Below are 18,054 nucleotides of genomic sequence, written 5' to 3'. Positions count from 1 at the left end.
ATAGAGAGAAAAAAAAAAACCAGATCATCCCTCTCGATGCTGTGGATTATGTTTTCATCTAGGATTACACTTTCAATGTTAAGACACACAGGCTTGAGGTTTTAATGGCGATGGGTTAATACTCCGGATTTAACTCTACTATTTAAAAGCATATCCTTCATGCTGCGGCAAGTACACTATCAGACTTGCGGGGATCCATACGTCTGACTACCACATGCAACAGCGACCCTTTACCGATCAGCAGGTGTTAATGGCAGCTGCAAAGTATCAGGTACTTCTAAACTTCATCTGAGGTACTGTGATTTTTTTTTTTTTTTTTTTTTTTAAATGTGTCGTTCATTTCAGAAGATGAGAGGTTTTTCACATCACGGCTCAGCGCCTCAAATTTCGCTGACCGAGAGCACCCCGGATATGAACAGGAAGTTGGTGTTGCTGCCGGGGAACCAGCTCCAGGTCCCCTTGGAGCAAGCATATTCCACCTCCATCAAGGTGAGTTCAAGACTACCTGGGTTGTTAGATGCTGGTGGTTGTATGTGATAATGGAGTGTTTGCTCCCAATAGGCGCAGTCACCTGAGGAACAGCAAAAGTTTATGAATGTCACCCGTGGGCGCATGGAGGACCATTCCGGCTTAATGGATCCGAGTCAGAGTGCCCCCTGCACCCCCCGGCACACTGATAGAAAACCTCTTGATGATAAATGCAACAAAGGTGAATCATCATTTTTGGTCAAAAACTTATTTTTTCCCAAAAATAATAATAATAATAATACATTTTATTTGTATAGCGCTTTTTTCAGAGTACTCAAGGACGCTTTACTGTAGAGAAAAAGAAATAAAAATAGAGTTGAGTAAAAAAATATAACATTTATTTTCTGCAGAAACACATTGCATTCACCCTAAGTCTTTACATATGTGGTGAAATATATGGAATAGTACATGTACCACTGTATGACTACATGTTCATGTTACGGTTAATTTTTTTTAGTCCTTGAACACACCGTAGTTGTGTGCTGTGATATGCACACATTTGTTTGAGTCTTAGTCCAGCCTCAAATAATTTATTGGTGGTGAGTAACTATACATTTTATACTTTAATCAGTGTCTGATAAGTAGATTTATGAATCATGAGTGAACAATGGCAATTGAAGAGAGAAGATTTTTTTTTTATTATTAATTGATACCGATTATGTCATTGTGTGGTCATACCACCTCGTACTTTGATACGTGACAAAAATAAAATAAAAAACAAAACAAAAAAAAACCTCAAAATATATTAGGAAAGCAGGAAGTGAACAAATGCAACAGTTACTGATTGTAAAAGTACCAGATGGAGGGGTAGGATTTAATAAGCTTTGCTTCTTCATACTCCTTTTGGACATGTGGAACTGTGAACTGATTATGTGATGCATTCAATTGTAATCTGATGCATGTTCAAATGAAATAAAACCATTACCATATATTTGCTTTTTGCTTTTGTCCTCGCCAGATTCCGAGAAGTTCTTCAACTTATTGGCCAACACTCAGGGTCGCCGTCTCGATGACCAGCGAGTGTCTCTCCCATCGCTGCCTGGAATCGACAACAAGGATTCTCAGTCTGCCTCAGATTCCAGCTACTTGTGCTACATGGTCTCCAAAGTTCAGGTTAGAGGAAAACAATTACATAAATAATAATGGAAACCGTATACTTAATGAATAGTAGTATAGCATACTCTATTAAGATAGTATCAATTATTCCTCAGGGGAATAGAATGGATGACCAAAGATGCTCCTTAAGTCAAATCCAGCCTGCAGAGGAGGGCCAGTCAGCCAAAAAGGATAACGCTACTTCAGGCATTCCACGCTCAGCCTCCTTCAGTCCAGGTTCAGATAATGTTAAGAAATCCCCCATGAAGGTAACATGCACTTAAGAACGAAGAACTAAACCAAAGAATGAGTGTTGTTTCTTAATATTGCCGTTATTTTCTCTTACACAGGACATAAGTCCAGCTGAGCAGGACCATTTCCTTTCCTTAATGCAACATGCCCAGCGTGGGCGCATGGACGAGCAGAGATGTGTCCTGAATGTCAGTCCCCAGTCTACACCGAAGCATAAGCCCACCCAGAGCACTGTACCCACAGGTGAGAGACTCATTTAATCCCACGATAGTTTATCGGGATTATATTATATTTATATATTATATTATATTATTCATTCATTTTCTACCGCTTATCCTCACGAGACTTGTGGGTGGTGCTGCAGCCCATCCCAGCTGGTCACCAGCCAATCACAGGGCACATATAGACAAACAACCATTCACACTCACATTCATACCTGTGGACAATTTGGAGTCGCCAATTAACCTAGCATGTTTTTGGAATGTGGGAGGAAACCGGAATACCCAGAGAAAACCCCCGCATGCACGGGGAGAACATGCAAACTCCACACAGAGATGGCCGAGGGTGGAATCAAACCCTGGTCCTCCTAGCTGTGAGGTCTGTGCGCCAACCACTTTTCCGCCGTGCCACCCTATATTATATTATATTATATTATATTATATTATATTATATTATATTATATCATATCATATCATATCATATCATATCATATCATATCATATCATATCATATCATATCATATCATATCATATCATATCATATCATATCATATCATATCATATCATATCATATCATATCATATCATATCATATCATATATCATATCATATCATATTATATTATATTACATATATATACACTATCACTGTCAGCTCCCATACTGAAGGTTGAGACAGGCTTAATTTTAAGATATGTAGCAAAGCCTTTTTTGTTTTTAACAAAGCTGTATGTTCATTTAGATATTCACATGAAAACAGCAAAGGACAAATACACGTTTGGCCTCCAGTTTACCCCCCTCCCCCCACCATCATGAAATGTTTATTAACCATACTCGGAATGTTTTGCATAATTTTTAATTCTGGCCATGCAAGTGTTTTACTTTCATATATGGCAATAAGTTTCATTTCCTGTTCTGCGGTTATCATCACATTTACTTTTATGTTATCGCTGGTTCCTTTCCGTGGTGGCATCACCTCAAAACAAACATGGTTGACAGCCTTCATTGTTATCCTCAGTTTATGTCTAACTTGTCCAATTTTAGTTCAGCATATCTGATTTTTTTAAATCATAATTATAGCAATAAAAACATTTTTTTTGCACTGCCAGGCCCAGATTCCGAGCAATTCTTCAACATGCTGGCCCACTCCCAAGCCAAACGTCTGGATGATCAGCGTGTGTGTCTTCCAACTCTGCCGGGTATCCAGAATGGAGGCGCCTCTAATGCCGGAGGCGTGGATGCGAGCTATTTGTGTTACATGGTCTCCAAAGTACAGGTGGGTGCCCACGGCCAAAAAAAAAAAAAAATCAATATATACTGTCTGTGAAGGTGTAACACAATATATACTGTGTTAGGGCTCTCGGCTTGATGATCAGAGATGTTCTGCGCCTCATATTTTGCAAAATCTGTGCACCCCGAACACTCAGCGCAAAGTCTATAACACTTCAGAAGCACCTGATAAAACGCTCAAGAGGTCAGGCTCCCTAAAGCAGGACAAAAGTGATCACCAGCAGCAGGTAAAACACCAGAACAGAGGCTAAACAATGCTAATTTGTGTATAGTCATTTTTTAGTTCTCACGTTGATGTTCCTGTTCTGCTTCTTTTTTTTTTAAAACCAGATCTCTGCGGCCGAGCAACAGCAATTCTTAAAAATCATGAATCACGCTCAGCGCGGACGCATGCAGGACCAGCGTTGCTCTTTACAGCAAAGCAGAAGCACGCCTTCCTCTCCCAAACACAGCGGCAGCTCCCCAAATGAAGTAGCAGCAGGTCTGAAAACACACACACACAGGTCAAAAGGGGGTCAAGTATGTTGTCTTTGCCAGAGGCTGAACTAAGCCTTTTGGACAGGTGCAGACGCAGATGCATTATTTCGCATGGTGGCCAGCTGTCAGGCTCGCAGGCTGGACGACCAGAGAGTCACTCTTCCCTCTCTGCCGGGGATAAGTGGGAGGACGAACGAGGACAAACACAACAGGAGCCGTGCAAAAGCTGGAATTCCAGTATGTTACCTTACAAGCTATTTTTTTAAATGTGTTTGAATTAAAATATTCAATAGCTGGTAGTTAAAAATGAAGAAAATATTTTGACCGCTTGAGAGTGCTTTGAGGCAGGGTGGACTTCTGGGGCGCACCCGCTGATGTCTCCCAAAAACGACGAAAGTCACCAGATTTAGTGACAAAGTTGCCCAACACTGGCAGTGTGTAGTTGACTAATAGGCCATAATCAACCGAAACCACATGTGGAATCAAACTATGCAATGGATTGAGTAAGGACTTCAAACAATGCACAACGATGAGCCAATTCAAGAAACAATACAAGCAGTTGATGTTTGCTAAATACAAGGATGAAGAGTCTTGAACCAGTCATGATGTGCTATACATATCACTATATTGACACTTACTATGGTACCCATTATGTCATTGGATGGTCATATCACTGCATACTTTGGTAAGTAAAGTAAAGTAATTTAAAATAAAGTAAAGTAAAAAAAAAAACTAAACTTGAATTATCTTAGAAAGACAGGAAGTGAACAAATGTAACGGTTGAAATGTAATGTAATGTAATTTAAAATAAAAAACTAAACTTAAATTATCTTAGAAAGGCAGGAAGGGAGCTAAAGTAAAGTAAAGAAACTAAACTTGAATTATATTAGAAAGGCAGGAAGTGAACAAATGTAACGGTGAAAAAGTAAAGTAATGTAATGTAATGTAATGTAAAAAAAAAACTTAAATTATCTTAGAAAGGCAGGAAGGGAACTAAAGTAAAGTAAAGTAAAAAAAACTAAACTTGAATTATCTTAGAAAGGCAGGACGTGAACAAATTTAATGGTTAAAAAGTAAAGTAAAGTAATGTAATGTAATGTAAAATAAAATAATGTAAAATAAACTACACTTAAATTAGCCTAGAAAGACAGGAAGGGAACAAAAGTAAAGTAACGAAACGTAAAGTGAAGTAATTTAAAATAAAAAAATGTAAAAAAAAAATAAACTTAAATTATCTTAGAAATGCAGGAAGTGAACAAATGTAACAGTTACCGATTGTAAAAGTACCAGATGGAGGGGTAGGATTTAATAAGCTTTGCTTCTTCCTACTCCTTTTGGACATGTGGAACTGTGAACTGATTATGTGATGCATTCAATTGTAATCTGATGCATGTTCAAATGAAATTAAACCATTACCATTACCACAAATGTCGAATTAGGACGCTATTTTCCATACTACTTGACTGGTATTCTCTTTCCTCTTTTGCTAGGTTTGTGCACCACACATAACCGTGGCTGAAAGTACACCACCGATATCCAGAAGCAACAACTCCACCCCTGCTACCTCTCAGCTGGGCTGCAGTATGACAAAGTCGGCATCCTTCAGCACTGAGACAGAATATCAGAAGACGCTTAATTCCACAGCTCAGGTAAGCCACCAAACCGTATAAATAACCTCTGTTAATGTAGACTCTTTTGATCCAGTTCTTGTATGGTCTTTATAGATGACTGTGAAGGTGTCGATGAGCTTCACACCACAGATGGTAAGCGTCTTACGTGTACAAAGTGATGACTTCACCCAACACGTCTTCATCTTTCCTTGGTCACCTGTCACAGGGGCATAAGAACTTCAACCAGCCTTGCACGTTCCCAGAGGTCTACCTCACCCTCGGAGCTCCAGGAGAAAATCTCGTCATCCCTCTGAGCCCAAAACCCGGAAGACCCATGTCTTTGAACCTGAACCTCATCCCCAAAGAAGACGTCAAGTCCACACACGGCTCACCAAGGAAACCCCGCTCCAGACCGTCATCTCCCCAGCCCAAAGCGGCTCGTAAGGCCCATTCTGGTAATTGTTACCCTCCCGAACAGGGCGGGTCTGCGGCCAGCCCAATCAGTCCGCATGAAGACTGCTTTTCCGTGATCGAGAAGGTTCACGCCACTCATCTTCAAATGGGAACCACTCAAGGGGGACAAAAATTCAAAGGGGATGCGGTCAGAGCGAGGGGCAATGGAAAAGCCGGTGGAAAAACTAAGAAGGATGGTGGGAATAAACACTAAATACTTTATATTTATCATCGTACTAAGACCAAATCAGTAAAGGATCTAAAACGTTTAGTTTCTATTAAACACACGTTCAATTCCTCTGTATTATCATCCGTCCATCCATTTTCTACACTGCTTTTCCTCTGCAACGGGCTTTTCAATAAACCTGGAGTTTATAATCATATATAATAAATAAGCATTCATTCATTCATTTTCTTACGCTTATCCTCACGAGGGTTACGGGGTATGCTGGAGCCTATCCCAGCTGTCTTCAGGCGAGAGGCGGGGTACACCCTGGACTGGTCGCCAGCCAATCACAGTGCTGGGAAATAAGCAACTTTTCACAAATAAAGGAAATAGCTGTTGAAGGAAACCATAAGGTATATTGTATAAGGTCAAAGGTTTTGTGGATTCTGGATCGAGTCTGGGTGGGTCATTGACGAGTCTATCCATCCATTTTCTGTAGTGGGTATGCTGGAGCCTATCCCAGCTGTATTCATGGACACTCACACACATATTAACAGACAACCATTCACTTTGACAAATCTTGTCAATTTAGAGTAAAAACATTACAATAAAATATTTAATTATTTGAGTATACTTGTAATATTTTTTAAATATATTTTTAATTGGCATCTTCTTCCATGGTGTATAGAAATTGCATTTTATATTGCTGATTTTTTTTTTAACATGTTAACATTGTGCTCTGAAATCAATTTTGCACATGTATTTGGGTGTATTTTTGTGTTTTTTGTGTGTTTTTTCACCACCAAAATGAGAGTCCCGGTATGAGAATCACTTTTGACATTATGTATTATTATAACCACACAAATGTTTGTTGTTATTGTTCATGTTTGTTGACATTTTTTGTGTGTATGTCAATGAATGGCCTTTAAAGAATTACTCATTATGGACTAATTCATGCACTTTTCAGGCACTTTTCATGTAATTAGTGAACAACATCCTGTTTTTTTGCTCCACATTTATTGTTTTATCTGAAGATTTACAGAAGACGGGGTTCATATTGTATGAATCCCTCCAATGATTCCACTGGACCTTATTCGGCAGAGTCACTTCCCTGGAAAAGGACGAGGGTAGTGATTTAGTCATCCTTAATGTTAATGTTTCAATCATGTGACCAGTATGTGTTTAACTCGTGTTTACCTTTCCAGCGTCACGGCTCTTGGCCCTCAGCTTGTTGACCTGGGACTCGGCGATGTCAGCACGCTCCTGCGCTTCCTCAAGCTCATGCTGGACCTTCCTGAGCCTGGACATGTGAGTGTTGGCCTGCTCCTCCTGTGAGCGGAAAGTAGAAGTGAAATGTTTGTCGTTCATATCTGTTCGATTCCGCTTTACACGGTAGTGCACTCACAGCCTCTTCAGACTGTCTCTTGTAAGCCTTGACTTTGAGTTGCAGTTTATCCACCAGATCCTGGAGTCTGGTTCCATTCTTCTTGTCCTCCTCAGTCTGGATACATGAAAGTGTGTATTGATTAGTTTATGTATCCCAATAAGCGGAGAGATTTAATATTTCAATGAAAGCAGAACAAACCTGGTAGGTGAGCTCCTTCACTCTCCTCTCATATTTGCGGACGCCTTTAACAGCGTCAGCTCCACGTCTCTGCTCCGCTTCAACTTCAGATTCAAGCTCACGAACCTGAAAAGGAACCAAAGATTACACAATTTATGCGTAGAAACGGCCACCTCTCCTTATATGCAAGGCCCTACGATCCTTTGCACAAAGGGAGCGCATTCTGTTTAAATGCGCAAAGGATCTGCATTGCTGCAATGAGGCATCGAACACCAAGTCAGCCCGAGACAAAAGAGCCCCAATTTGGCTAGGTTCCTACCCTAGACTCCAGTTTCTGGAGCTGCTTCTTGCCACCCTTCATGGCCAGGTTCTCAGCCTCATCCAGACGGTGCTGCAGGTCCTTGACGGTGACCTCCAGGTTCTTCTTCATCCTCTCCAGGTGAGCACTGGTATCCTGTTCCTTCTTCAGCTCCTCAGCCATCATGGCCGCCTGAGATCATGAGTAGTTTTAGACATCTTGATTGCACGAAGGGGTTGAACGCCGCAACTCACATCAGTGATAGCCTTTTTGGCTTTCTCCTCAGCGTTTCTTGACTCCTGCACAGCATCGTCCACTTCGCTCTGAATCTGGACAAGGTCAGACTCCAGCTTCTTCTTGGTGTTCAGCAGACTGGTGTTCTGAATATTTAAGATAAGTTAGTAGGAGTTAGCGCATTCATTTTAGTCATATCGTAATGCATGACTGATGAGAACTAAACCTGAGAGTGAAGAAGTCCGACACGCTCACTGGCGTCAACCAGCTCCTGCTCAGCCACTTTGCGTCCTCTCTCAGTTTGCTCAAGAGCAGCTCTGAGCTCCTCGATTTCTGCCATCATAAGACCGTTTCTACGCTCCACCATGGCAACCTGCTCCTTCATGTCGTCCTGTCCTCTGACTGCATCATCAAGGTGCAGTTGGGCATCCTGACAGACAGCACAACCTTTCATTTCTTTGATCCGCAACCATTTTAACGCAGTGATCATGAACTCACCTTGAGTTGACCCTGGACGTTCCTCAGTTGTTTCTGGGCCTCAGCAGCCTGTCTATTGGCATGGCTCAGCTGAATCTCCATCTCATTGAGGTCTCCTTCCATCTTCTTCTTGACTCTGAGGGCGTCGTTCCTGCTTCTGACCTCAGCATCAAGAGTACTCTGCATGGAGTCAATCACTCTCTGGCTGTTTCTCTTGATCTGCTCCATCTCCTCATCCTTCTCAGCCAGCTTCCTGTCCACCTCACCCTTGATCTGGTTGAGCTCCAGCTGAACACGGAGAATCTTGGACTCTTCGTGCTCCAGTGTGCCCTGTAAGAGATGTTACCTCAGTGAGTCTGAATAGAAAAAGCCTGTTCCACAAAGTGATACCTCAGCCTCCTCCAGAGCTGTCTGAATCTCAGCCTTTTCACTTTCCACCGCCTTCTTAGCCTTTTCCAGCTCATGGATGCTCTTACCGGTCTCACCAATTTGTTCAGTCAGATCCGAGATCTCCTCTGTCGGTAAAAAAATACATTGTATCTTCTCCTGTCATTATTTATTATTAATAAAATTAGTATTAGTGTATTTGACTCACGTTGCAGGTTCTTGTTCTCCCTCTTCATGGTCTCCAACTGATCAAGAGCCTCCTCATAAGAGTTCTTCATCTTGAACAGTTCAGTACTGAGAGAACGGGCCTCCTTCTGGGCTCCTTCCAGTTCTGCCTGACCCTCCTCATACTTCTGCTTCCATTCTGCCAGGACCTACGGTTACCCAGACCCATTAGAGAGACATTCAGTTATCATTTATATCAGCATTAATTTGACAAGAACCTTGTCAAAGTTCCTCTGCTTCTTGTCCAGGTTGGCAGCCAGAGCGTTAGCTCTCTCTACATCAATCATGAGGTCCTCCACCTCACCCTGCAACCTCTGCTTGGTCTTCTCCAAAGAGGCACACTTAGAGTTCACAGCTTCAATGGACTCCTCAGCCTCCTGGAGACGCTGGGCCAGCTTCTTCCTGTAAAGGGTATGCAGAACTTGTTCATCTCATGAGGGAAAGGAACAGAAAAGATTCAATTAAGTTAAATAAACAAGTTGTGTACTTGGCCTCCTCCAGCTCCTCAGTGCGCTGGATAGCGTCGGTCTCGTATTTGGTCCTCCACTGTGCCACCTCGCTGTTGGCCTTGGACATTCCTCGCTGAAGCTCAGCTTTGGCCTCCTGTTCCTCCTCAAACTGCTCTCTGAGCAGATCACAGTCATGGCGGGCAGACTGAACTGCATGGGCCAGGGCATTCTTGGCCTATAACATACATTTATTGTGACATATACGCAGTAACAGGTAACTACACAGTAACTACTTAGTCCAAATTATCAAACTCGTACCTTCACTTCTTCCTCAATGTGTCTCTTGAGCTCCTCAATCTGCTGAGTGTAAGCCTGCTTCCCTCTGGTCAGCTGGGAAATAAGGGCTTCCTTTTCCTCAAGCTGGCGAGTGAACTCACCTGCCAAATAGCGAGAAAGAACAGTTTTGATCGTTGAAACTATCAAATAAGTACATTAAGGTGATTAAAATATGTCAGAACATGCATCCCTATTGTTATTTGTTATTGTCGTGGATCACTGTTGTTAAAGTTTGATCCCATAAGTTGGATTGACTTGACTTTTCTCACACACCTCAATGTGTTCTACCAGACATCCACTGTAACTGTCGAGCGGTTAACCGAATCCCTTGCAAAATTGGTTCTCAGACTCACCGTTTTCTGTTTGCAGTCTTGCCCTCTGTGCACTTAGGTCATTCAGCTGCCGAACGTTCTCATCATTTTTGGACTTAATTTCACTTAATTGGTCTTCAAGAGTTCTGCACATTTTCTCCAAGTTGCCCTACAAAGAAGCATTGATAAGGTGTGCATACATTTGGAGATGTAATTGACGTCATTGGCTTCTCACAAAGGCAGAGGCGTACCTTTGCTTTGGCAACAGCCTCCATGTTGCTGGAGAGGTCATCGATCTCCATCTTATACTCGCTCTTCTCCTTCTCCAGCTTCTGCTTGACACGCTGGAGATTGTCGATCTGTTCTCCCAGCTCTGCAACGCTGTCGGCCTGCTTCTTGCGGAGAGCGGCTGCTGTGGCCTCATGTTGCAGGGTGGACTCTTCCAGATCACGGCGCAGCTTCTGGAACTCAGCCTCACGCTTCTTGTTCATCTCAATCTGAGCGGCTGTTGCTCCACCGGCTTCCTCAAGCCTCTCGCTGATCTCCTCCAGCTCCCTGGAGAGGTCGGCTCTCTGCTTCTCCACCTTGGCTCTTGCGGCCCTCTCGGCCTCAATCTCCTCTTCCAGCTCCTCAATGCGAGCCTAGGTTTGATGACGGGGTAGGGTTGGCAAAAAGGGAACTACCTGGAACCTCATGTCAATAATCAATTGAACAACTTACCTGGAGTTCCTTAATCTTCTTCTGGAGCTGAGCGCCAAGAGACTGTTCATCCTCAATCTTGCTGAGAAGCTGGCTGGTCTCAAAGTCCTTCCTTTGAGTAGAGAGGTAAAATACATGCTAAGCAAAAAGCTCATACATTTAGTACATGTTTACATATATCACATACTTCTTGAGTTTTTCCTCAGATTGCTGTTTGTCATTCTCCAGATCCATTATGGATTCCTGGGCCAGTTTCAGATCTCCCTCAAGCTTCCTTTTGGCCCTCTCAAGGTCCATGCGCAGCTTCTTCTCTTGCTCCAGTGAGCCCTCAAGCTGTTACATGACAGTTACTCATATCAATTAGTTATGGCCTTTAAAAATAAATAACGGATAAAAATCTTTAATGTCAACATGATGGCCGTCTTACGTCATCCACTTGCTGTTCCAGCTTTGTCTTGGCCTTGGTCAGAGTGTTGACTTTGTCTTCCTCTGCCTGGAGATCATCCAGTGTTTGCTGGTGGGCCTCTTGGAGGGCTTTCTTCTCCTTTGTCAACTTGGCAATGGACTCATCTTGGGATGCCATCTCCTCTGTCAGGTTTTTCACCTGAAATATCGGGATTTAATATACTGAAACATTTATTTCCAAATATTTATATTAACGAGAATCCAAATAAACAGGAACCTTGTTTTCTGTGGCATGTTTCTCCTTCTCCACTTTAGCCAAGGTGAGTTCCAAGTCATCAATATCTTTCTTCAACTCTGAGCATTCGTCCTCCAGCTTCCTCTTCTTAGCAGTCAACTCAGCATTGATTTCCTCTTCATCTTCCAGTCTCTCGGTTGTCTCTTTGAGTTTGGCCTCAAGCTGGATCTTGCTCTTAATGAGCCCTTCACACCTTTCCTCAGCATCTGAGAGGTTCTCACTTTCCTAGAGTTAAAACATGATAATGTTTGTCTTTGAATAAAACCACATTTGAATATACAGAAGTTGTCTTGTGTAGTACTGATCAGGAAGCTTCCAGATGTATGACAGGCCACTCACAGCTGCTACTTGAAGTTGCAGGTCATTCTTCTCCTGCAGCAGGGAAACCATCTTCTCCTCCAGCTCCTTTTTCTTTGCCAGAGCAGCCGCCAAGTCTGCTTGCATTTTCCCATAGTTCTCCTTCATCTGTGCCAGCTCTTTCTCAGTCTCAGCACTCTTCAGGAGAGGCTTGATCTTGAAGTAGAGATGCATCCATGGCCAGTTCTTCACGTTCATGAATGAGCGCATGTTGTACTGGATGGTGAAGATAGCATCTCTACGGGAAAATAAAATAATTCACCCGTTTTGGCGTTTGTCTTTTCACTTGAAAAGTTTTCTTACCTCCTCTCCATCATCTTTACAAACTCCTTCCTCATGAGGAATCCTCTGATGAGAGCCTGAGTCATTGTCACCAATGCAGCAAGTTTCTCATCTCTCATCTCCTCAAGGGTACCCAGTAGACCAGCTTTGAAGAACACCTGTGAAGTATATATGATAATGGGTGACCTCACTAATCAGTACACACAAGAGCCCAAAGAACAAGGCAGTCTTGCCTTTGTGTGTCCAAACTTGTACTGAGTGTGATCCACATCAATAGAGCCCAGAAGTTTCTCTGCAGCTTTCTTGTTGTCAATGAACTGACCCTCAGGGATGACACTGGCATTCAATACTTTGTATCTGCGTGAGAAAGAGAAACACGTCTTTTTCTGGTTGACCACATACAGTTATAGTCTACTGTAATCAGCTTCTGGGGTCACCTCTGCTTGAAATCACCGTAGAGGATTCTGCTAGGGAAGCCCTTTCTGCAGATTCTGATACCCTCCAGCACACCGTTACATCTCAGCTGGTGGATGACCAAGAAGTTCTCCATAAGACCTGCACATTGTACAAAAGAGTCCTTTTTTTTTGGACGTTGCAATTGATTTTAAAGACCCTATCAGTAAAGACAACAAACCTGGGGTCTTTGTTTCATTGGGAATCAAACAACGCACAAAATGAGGGTGAGTGCTCCTCAAGTTGGTCATCAGCTTGCCCAAGTTCTCCTGTGGGGGTGAAATATTGTCATTTAATAACCATTAACATCAAAAGTCGCTTACTTACTAATGAAAAACAACATCACCCTGAATAGAGCGGAGACAGTCTGGAAGGAACCACCCTTCTTCTTTCCACCACCCTTCTTGCCGCCACCACCACCGGCAGCCTCTGTGTGTCACATCATCGAGTCACTTCCACCTTCATTGACGTTTGATGGTTATGTCCATAATAAAACAGTAGTGGTATGAGTATGAGTTTCATACCTTCAGCCGAAGCATGAGTTGCATACAACATGGCCAACAGTTTGTTTGAAGACTTCTGGTACAGCTGAACAACAGAGTCATTCAGGGGGTCCTTGTTCTTGTCCAACCAGCCAGTGATGTTGTAGTCCACAGTACCAGCATAGTGAACCAGAGAGAAGTGGGCCTCAGCCTTGCCCTTTGCCGGCTTTGGCTTCTCAAAGGCTTTGGTCTTGCCAAGATGCTGGTCATGCAGCTTGTTCTTGAAAGAAGTGTCTGTAGCCTTGGGGAACATGCACTCCTCTTCAAGGATGGAGAAGATACCCATTGGCTGTTTGGAAATGAGGTTGATTATTTGTTAGGAACTCTGAGGTGATGTGTATTTTCTTAGATTCGACCAAACAGATCCATCTCACCTTCTCAATCAGCTCAATACAGGCAGCCAAGTCCATACCGAAGTCAATGAAGTCCCAATCAATGCCTTCTTTCTTGTATTCCTCTTGCTCCAGAACAAACATGTGGTGGTTGAAAAACTGTTGCAGTTTCTCGTTGGTGAAGTTGATGCACAGTTGCTCCAAACTGTTGAACTAAATACAGATACATAATTAACTCACATTGTGTTTAGTCCAACTTTTAGATTTTGTCTTATATAACTGACATCAAAGATCTCAAACCCAGCGATATCCAACACTCCAATGAAGAACTGTCTTGGCTGCTTTGTGTCCAACATCTCATTGATACGGACGACCATCCACAAGAACATTTTCTCGTAGGCGGACTTGCACAAAGCTGAGACAGCATTGTTGACCTACAGAATGTTGGTTAGTTAGAGATTAGCATTGTTTTAACTCTTACATACCAAACAATATAATTGTCGGTGTAAGTTGTTTACCTGAGGCACGGTTTGACCTTTGGTCACAAACTCGTTCCCCACTTTGACTCTTGGGTAGCACAGAGCTTTCAGCATATCAGCAGAGTTCAGACCCATGAGGTAGGCGATTTTATCAGCCTCTGATGACCACAAATTGTAAAAGTTTGTCACCCTGTGACACTTTTGTTGTGTGTGACACCATCGCATTACTCCACTTACCCTCAGTGCCGTCAGGTTCAGCCTGCTCCTCACGCTGCTTCTGCTTGAATTTCATGTTGCCGTGATGCATCACAGCACCAGTCAACTTGAAGATGCTAACTTTCTCCTCTCCACTGAATCCCAGGATGTCAATAGCGGTCTATTTATAAAATAAATTAAATTTAAGAACATGCAGATATATTTTTTTGAAGTTAGGTCACTCACATCTGTTGCAATGAACTCCTCCACATCATTGATACTCTTGACAGTGATTTCACCCTGACTGATCATTGGGTAGTCGTAGGGGTTGGTGGTGATCAAAAGAGCCTCTGTGGAATTAAAGTGGAATACATCACTTTCTGATGTTTACTTTCTGTTTTAGGTGATGTGACGTACCCAGCAGCTCCGGCTTGTGTCCAGTCATCAGCTGGTAGAAGATATGGTAGCTCCTCTCAGCAGACAACTGGAAGGTGACACGGGATTTCTCCAGCAGATCTGATCGTTTGTAGACACATAGAAATTGATAACGAAGCCAATTATGTTTTTGTGATATCACATGCAGCTAATACTCACATGTTTCAATATCAGCTGAGGCCAGCTTGCCACTGGTGGCAAAGTGGATTCTGATGAATTTACCCTAAAATGTTGACCAGGTACATCTCAGTTTGGTAATAGTAAATAAGATATGCCTTTATTCGGCCCTCAGTGGGGGAATTTGCATTGCACAGCAGCAAGAGTACAGAATCAGTTAAGCAGCAACACTTTGAGGACTTACGAAGCGAGACGAGTTGTCATTCCTCACGGTTTTGGCGTTACCATAGGCCTCCAGCAGAGGGTTGGCTGCGATGATTTGATCTTCCAGGGAACCCTACATGGAAATTAAAAAGCTCTCAACATAAGCCAAGAACTACAGATGCAATACTGGACCATTGGCTGTCTGCAACTCATTTTTTAAATTGCCACTTGCATATTCTATAAATAGGCTGCACGGCAGTACAAGTGGTTAGCACGCAGGCTTCACAGCTAGGAGACCTGAGTTCAATTCCATTATTTCAAGTTCAATTATTATTTGTTTTATCCTGGTAGTTCCTCCCACTTTCCAAAAACATGCTAGGTTAATTGGCGACTCCAAATTGTCCATAGGTATGAATGTGAGTGTGAATGATTGTTTGTCTATATGTGCCCTGTGATTGGCTGCATGGCGACCAGTCCAGGGTGTACCCCGCCTCTCGTCTGATGACAGCTGGGATAGGCTCCAGCACCCCCGCGACCCTTGTGAGGAAAAAGTGGTAGAAAATGAAATGAAATATTCTATAAATAGGCTGCACGGCGTGAAAGTGGTTAGCACGCAGGCCTCACAGCTAGGAGACCGGAGTTCAATTCCATTATTTCAAGTTCAATTATTATTCGTTTTCTCCGGGTAGTTTTTCCCACATTCCAAAAACCTGCTAGGTTAATTGGCAACTCCAAATTGTCCATAGGTATAAAATGTGAGTGTGAATGGTTGTTTGTCTATATGTGCCCTGTGATTGGCTGGCCACCAGTCCAGGGTATGACCCGCCTCTCGTTTGATGACAGCTGGGATAGGCTCCAGCACCTCTGCGACCCTCATGAGGATAACAATAGAAAATGAATGAATGAATGAATGAATGCTTACCTGTATCTTGCCAGCACCTGCTTCAGCTTTTTTGCCTCCAGCCACTGCAATTGTTGCAAAGTACTGGATGACACGCTTGGTGTTGACAGTCTTTCCTGCACCGGATTCTCCACTTGGGGATGGGGGGGAATATAAAAGTAACATTGAGCATTTTGTGTTCTGTACTTTTTTTCTGTTCGACTGTGTTAAACTCACGTGATAAGTACAGACTGATTCTCACGATCTGCAATTACAAGAAAAAACAAGGTGAATAAATAGCATTTTTATTTTTTAATTCAGCGTCATCTTACCAGTGAGCATGAACTGGTAGGCGTTATCAGAGATGGAGAAGATATGAGGTGGAGCCTCAATTCTCTTCTTGCCTCTGTAGGCGTTGACCACCTGAGAATCGTACACGGGAAGCCACTTGTAGGGGTTCACCACGACACAGAACAGGCCGGAATAGGTCTGCGGGACCAAGGAGAGGACCAATCAGTGTTGCTACAGCAGGTTTCACTGTAGTCGTGTTTAAAAATGGAGTCTTACGTAGATCATCCATGATGCAAAACGCTCTTTGAGGTTATACAACACGGCAGGCTCGTTGAGGTGGGTCATCATAGCCATGTCCTCAATTTTGTCAAATTTGGGAGGGTTCATTGGATGGATGTCATCTTCTTTGACAGTGACTGACTGTAAGGCAAATACAGTAAAAAAAAAAAATCAGAATGGACAGATCAGGATGGATTTGAAGCCATGGTGTCCTTACCTTTTTTGAAATTAGAGTCTCAACAGTAGCTTTCCCCCCCTCTTTCTTGATGACTTTAGCTTTGACGTACATCTCGTCAGTATCTACCACAAAGACGGCCGACTTGGCATCAAACGGTGTGTTCTGAGCCTCAATCCTCTCTTTTTCTGGCTTCCGCAGGTAAATGGCTGCGGGGCCATACTGCTCCATCTCCGCGTCCGTGCTCATGGTGGCACTTTATTGGAGACTGAAAGAAGGCAGATTTCACTCAGATCTTTTCTCCTCCGTGACTTAAAGTTAGTCATCAGTCTGCTCTGCGGATATCAACAACCAGGTAAAAATGGCATAACATTTACCTCTCAAATGTCCCAACAGAAGAAGAAATCAAGTCAGATCTGTTGTTATGATTCTATAAAATAGAAATAGGAATACGGGTCATTGGTATTTCAATCAAAACATGACTGAAAACAAAAGTAACAAACACAAACCTGAGTTGAAAGCCTACCAGTCATTGTCTTAGTCCTCGGCGCCGTCTTTTATAGAAGACCACTGTCTCCTCGGAAGGTGTGACCTGCTCAGTTTGGTCATGTATTCTTGTCATGTTGTCGCTAATCCTGTGACATTGACATTTAGTGTCATTGTGTTGCCTTGTGCCTAGTTTTATGGCTGCCTCATGTTTGCTCCCTGCGCCCAAGATAAATGGTGGTAATGGACAGAAACAGGTCAATAAACAAGGATATCAAAGGCTAACGTTTGTCATAGTGTAGCTTTTTAAATACTACTTAAGGTTAACTTTGTGTTCTCTCTCTATTAGCAAGGGACAGTTTTATTTAGCAAACTAAAAGAAAAACTTTGTTTTCAAATTAATTGTTGCCTATGACGATACTGCCCTTGTTTACAATACCAGGTACCGACTTTTTGGAAAAGCTTATAAATGTCACTGGTATACAGTTGCAGAACAAGTCATTATTTCCGACTTTATTCTTAAAATTAATTAGAATTAAATATAATTAATTCTTAATTAATGAAATTAATTATATGGACAACAAAATTAGTTTTCAGTTAATTTAATTAATAATAAATGGGGTTTTGTTATAGGCTTCAAAATCTGACAAAAGTCATAAACTTACAAGAATAAAGTAGTATGAAAAAAAAAAGTTGAAAATTTACTAGAATAAAGTTGTAATAGTCATCCATCCCTTTTCTATGCCGCTTATCCTCATGGGCGTCACAAGTGTCATTACT

General features: G+C 42.4%; 2 protein-coding genes and 1 long non-coding RNA gene across 3 annotated transcripts; 2 read left to right on the top strand and 1 right to left on the bottom strand.

Annotated features, from left to right (window-relative positions):
* The first annotated feature begins 80 nt into the window (after positions 1–80).
* Positions 81–7,026, top strand: LOC131103755 (uncharacterized). The gene is made up of 13 exons (XM_058050271.2): positions 81–271; positions 346–489; positions 562–709; positions 1,487–1,641; positions 1,740–1,892; positions 1,974–2,118; positions 3,201–3,367; positions 3,447–3,608; positions 3,712–3,862; positions 3,944–4,095; positions 5,349–5,507; positions 5,583–5,621; positions 5,695–7,026. Exons 1-13 carry the CDS (start codon positions 215–217, stop codon positions 6,133–6,135), a joined length of 2,073 nt encoding a protein of 690 aa, XP_057906254.2. The 5' UTR covers positions 81–214; the 3' UTR covers positions 6,136–7,026.
* Positions 7,027–7,055: 29 nt separating this feature from the next.
* LOC144901869 (uncharacterized) lies at positions 7,056–17,844 on the top strand. Its single transcript, XR_013630002.1, has 3 exons — positions 7,056–7,395; positions 14,811–14,898; positions 16,990–17,844. It is a non-coding gene; the product is annotated as an uncharacterized LOC144901869 (long non-coding RNA).
* LOC131103775 (myosin heavy chain, fast skeletal muscle-like) lies at positions 7,095–17,050 on the bottom strand. Its single transcript, XM_078797267.1, has 39 exons — positions 16,831–17,050; positions 16,611–16,754; positions 16,376–16,532; positions 16,281–16,308; positions 16,086–16,197; positions 15,204–15,296; positions 15,002–15,065; positions 14,825–14,923; positions 14,654–14,757; positions 14,450–14,588; positions 14,252–14,370; positions 14,018–14,167; positions 13,776–13,946; positions 13,384–13,690; positions 13,206–13,288; positions 13,041–13,128; positions 12,844–12,961; positions 12,640–12,763; positions 12,428–12,564; positions 12,107–12,362; positions 11,750–11,992; positions 11,495–11,671; positions 11,255–11,400; positions 11,089–11,179; positions 10,620–11,009; positions 10,411–10,537; positions 10,040–10,158; positions 9,760–9,956; positions 9,491–9,674; positions 9,256–9,421; positions 9,051–9,175; positions 8,682–8,990; positions 8,410–8,613; positions 8,204–8,329; positions 7,971–8,141; positions 7,673–7,777; positions 7,493–7,588; positions 7,285–7,416; positions 7,095–7,198 (listed from the first exon to the last, which is right to left on the bottom strand). The coding sequence occupies exons 1-39, from the start codon at positions 17,035–17,037 to the stop codon at positions 7,178–7,180; spliced, it is 5,829 nt and encodes a 1,942-aa protein (XP_078653393.1). The 5' UTR covers positions 17,038–17,050; the 3' UTR covers positions 7,095–7,177.
* Positions 17,845–18,054: the final 210 nt, after the last annotated feature.

The sequence above is a fragment of the Doryrhamphus excisus genome, linkage group LG16 (genome assembly GCF_037039965.1).
Source record: "Doryrhamphus excisus strain RoL-2023G ecotype Guam linkage group LG16, RoL_Dexc_Guam_v1.1, whole genome shotgun sequence".
Lineage (NCBI taxonomy): Eukaryota > Metazoa > Chordata > Actinopteri > Syngnathiformes > Syngnathidae > Doryrhamphus > Doryrhamphus excisus.
The sequence above is the reverse complement of the archived record's forward strand: the minus strand, read 5'-3'. Positions and strand labels throughout refer to the sequence as shown.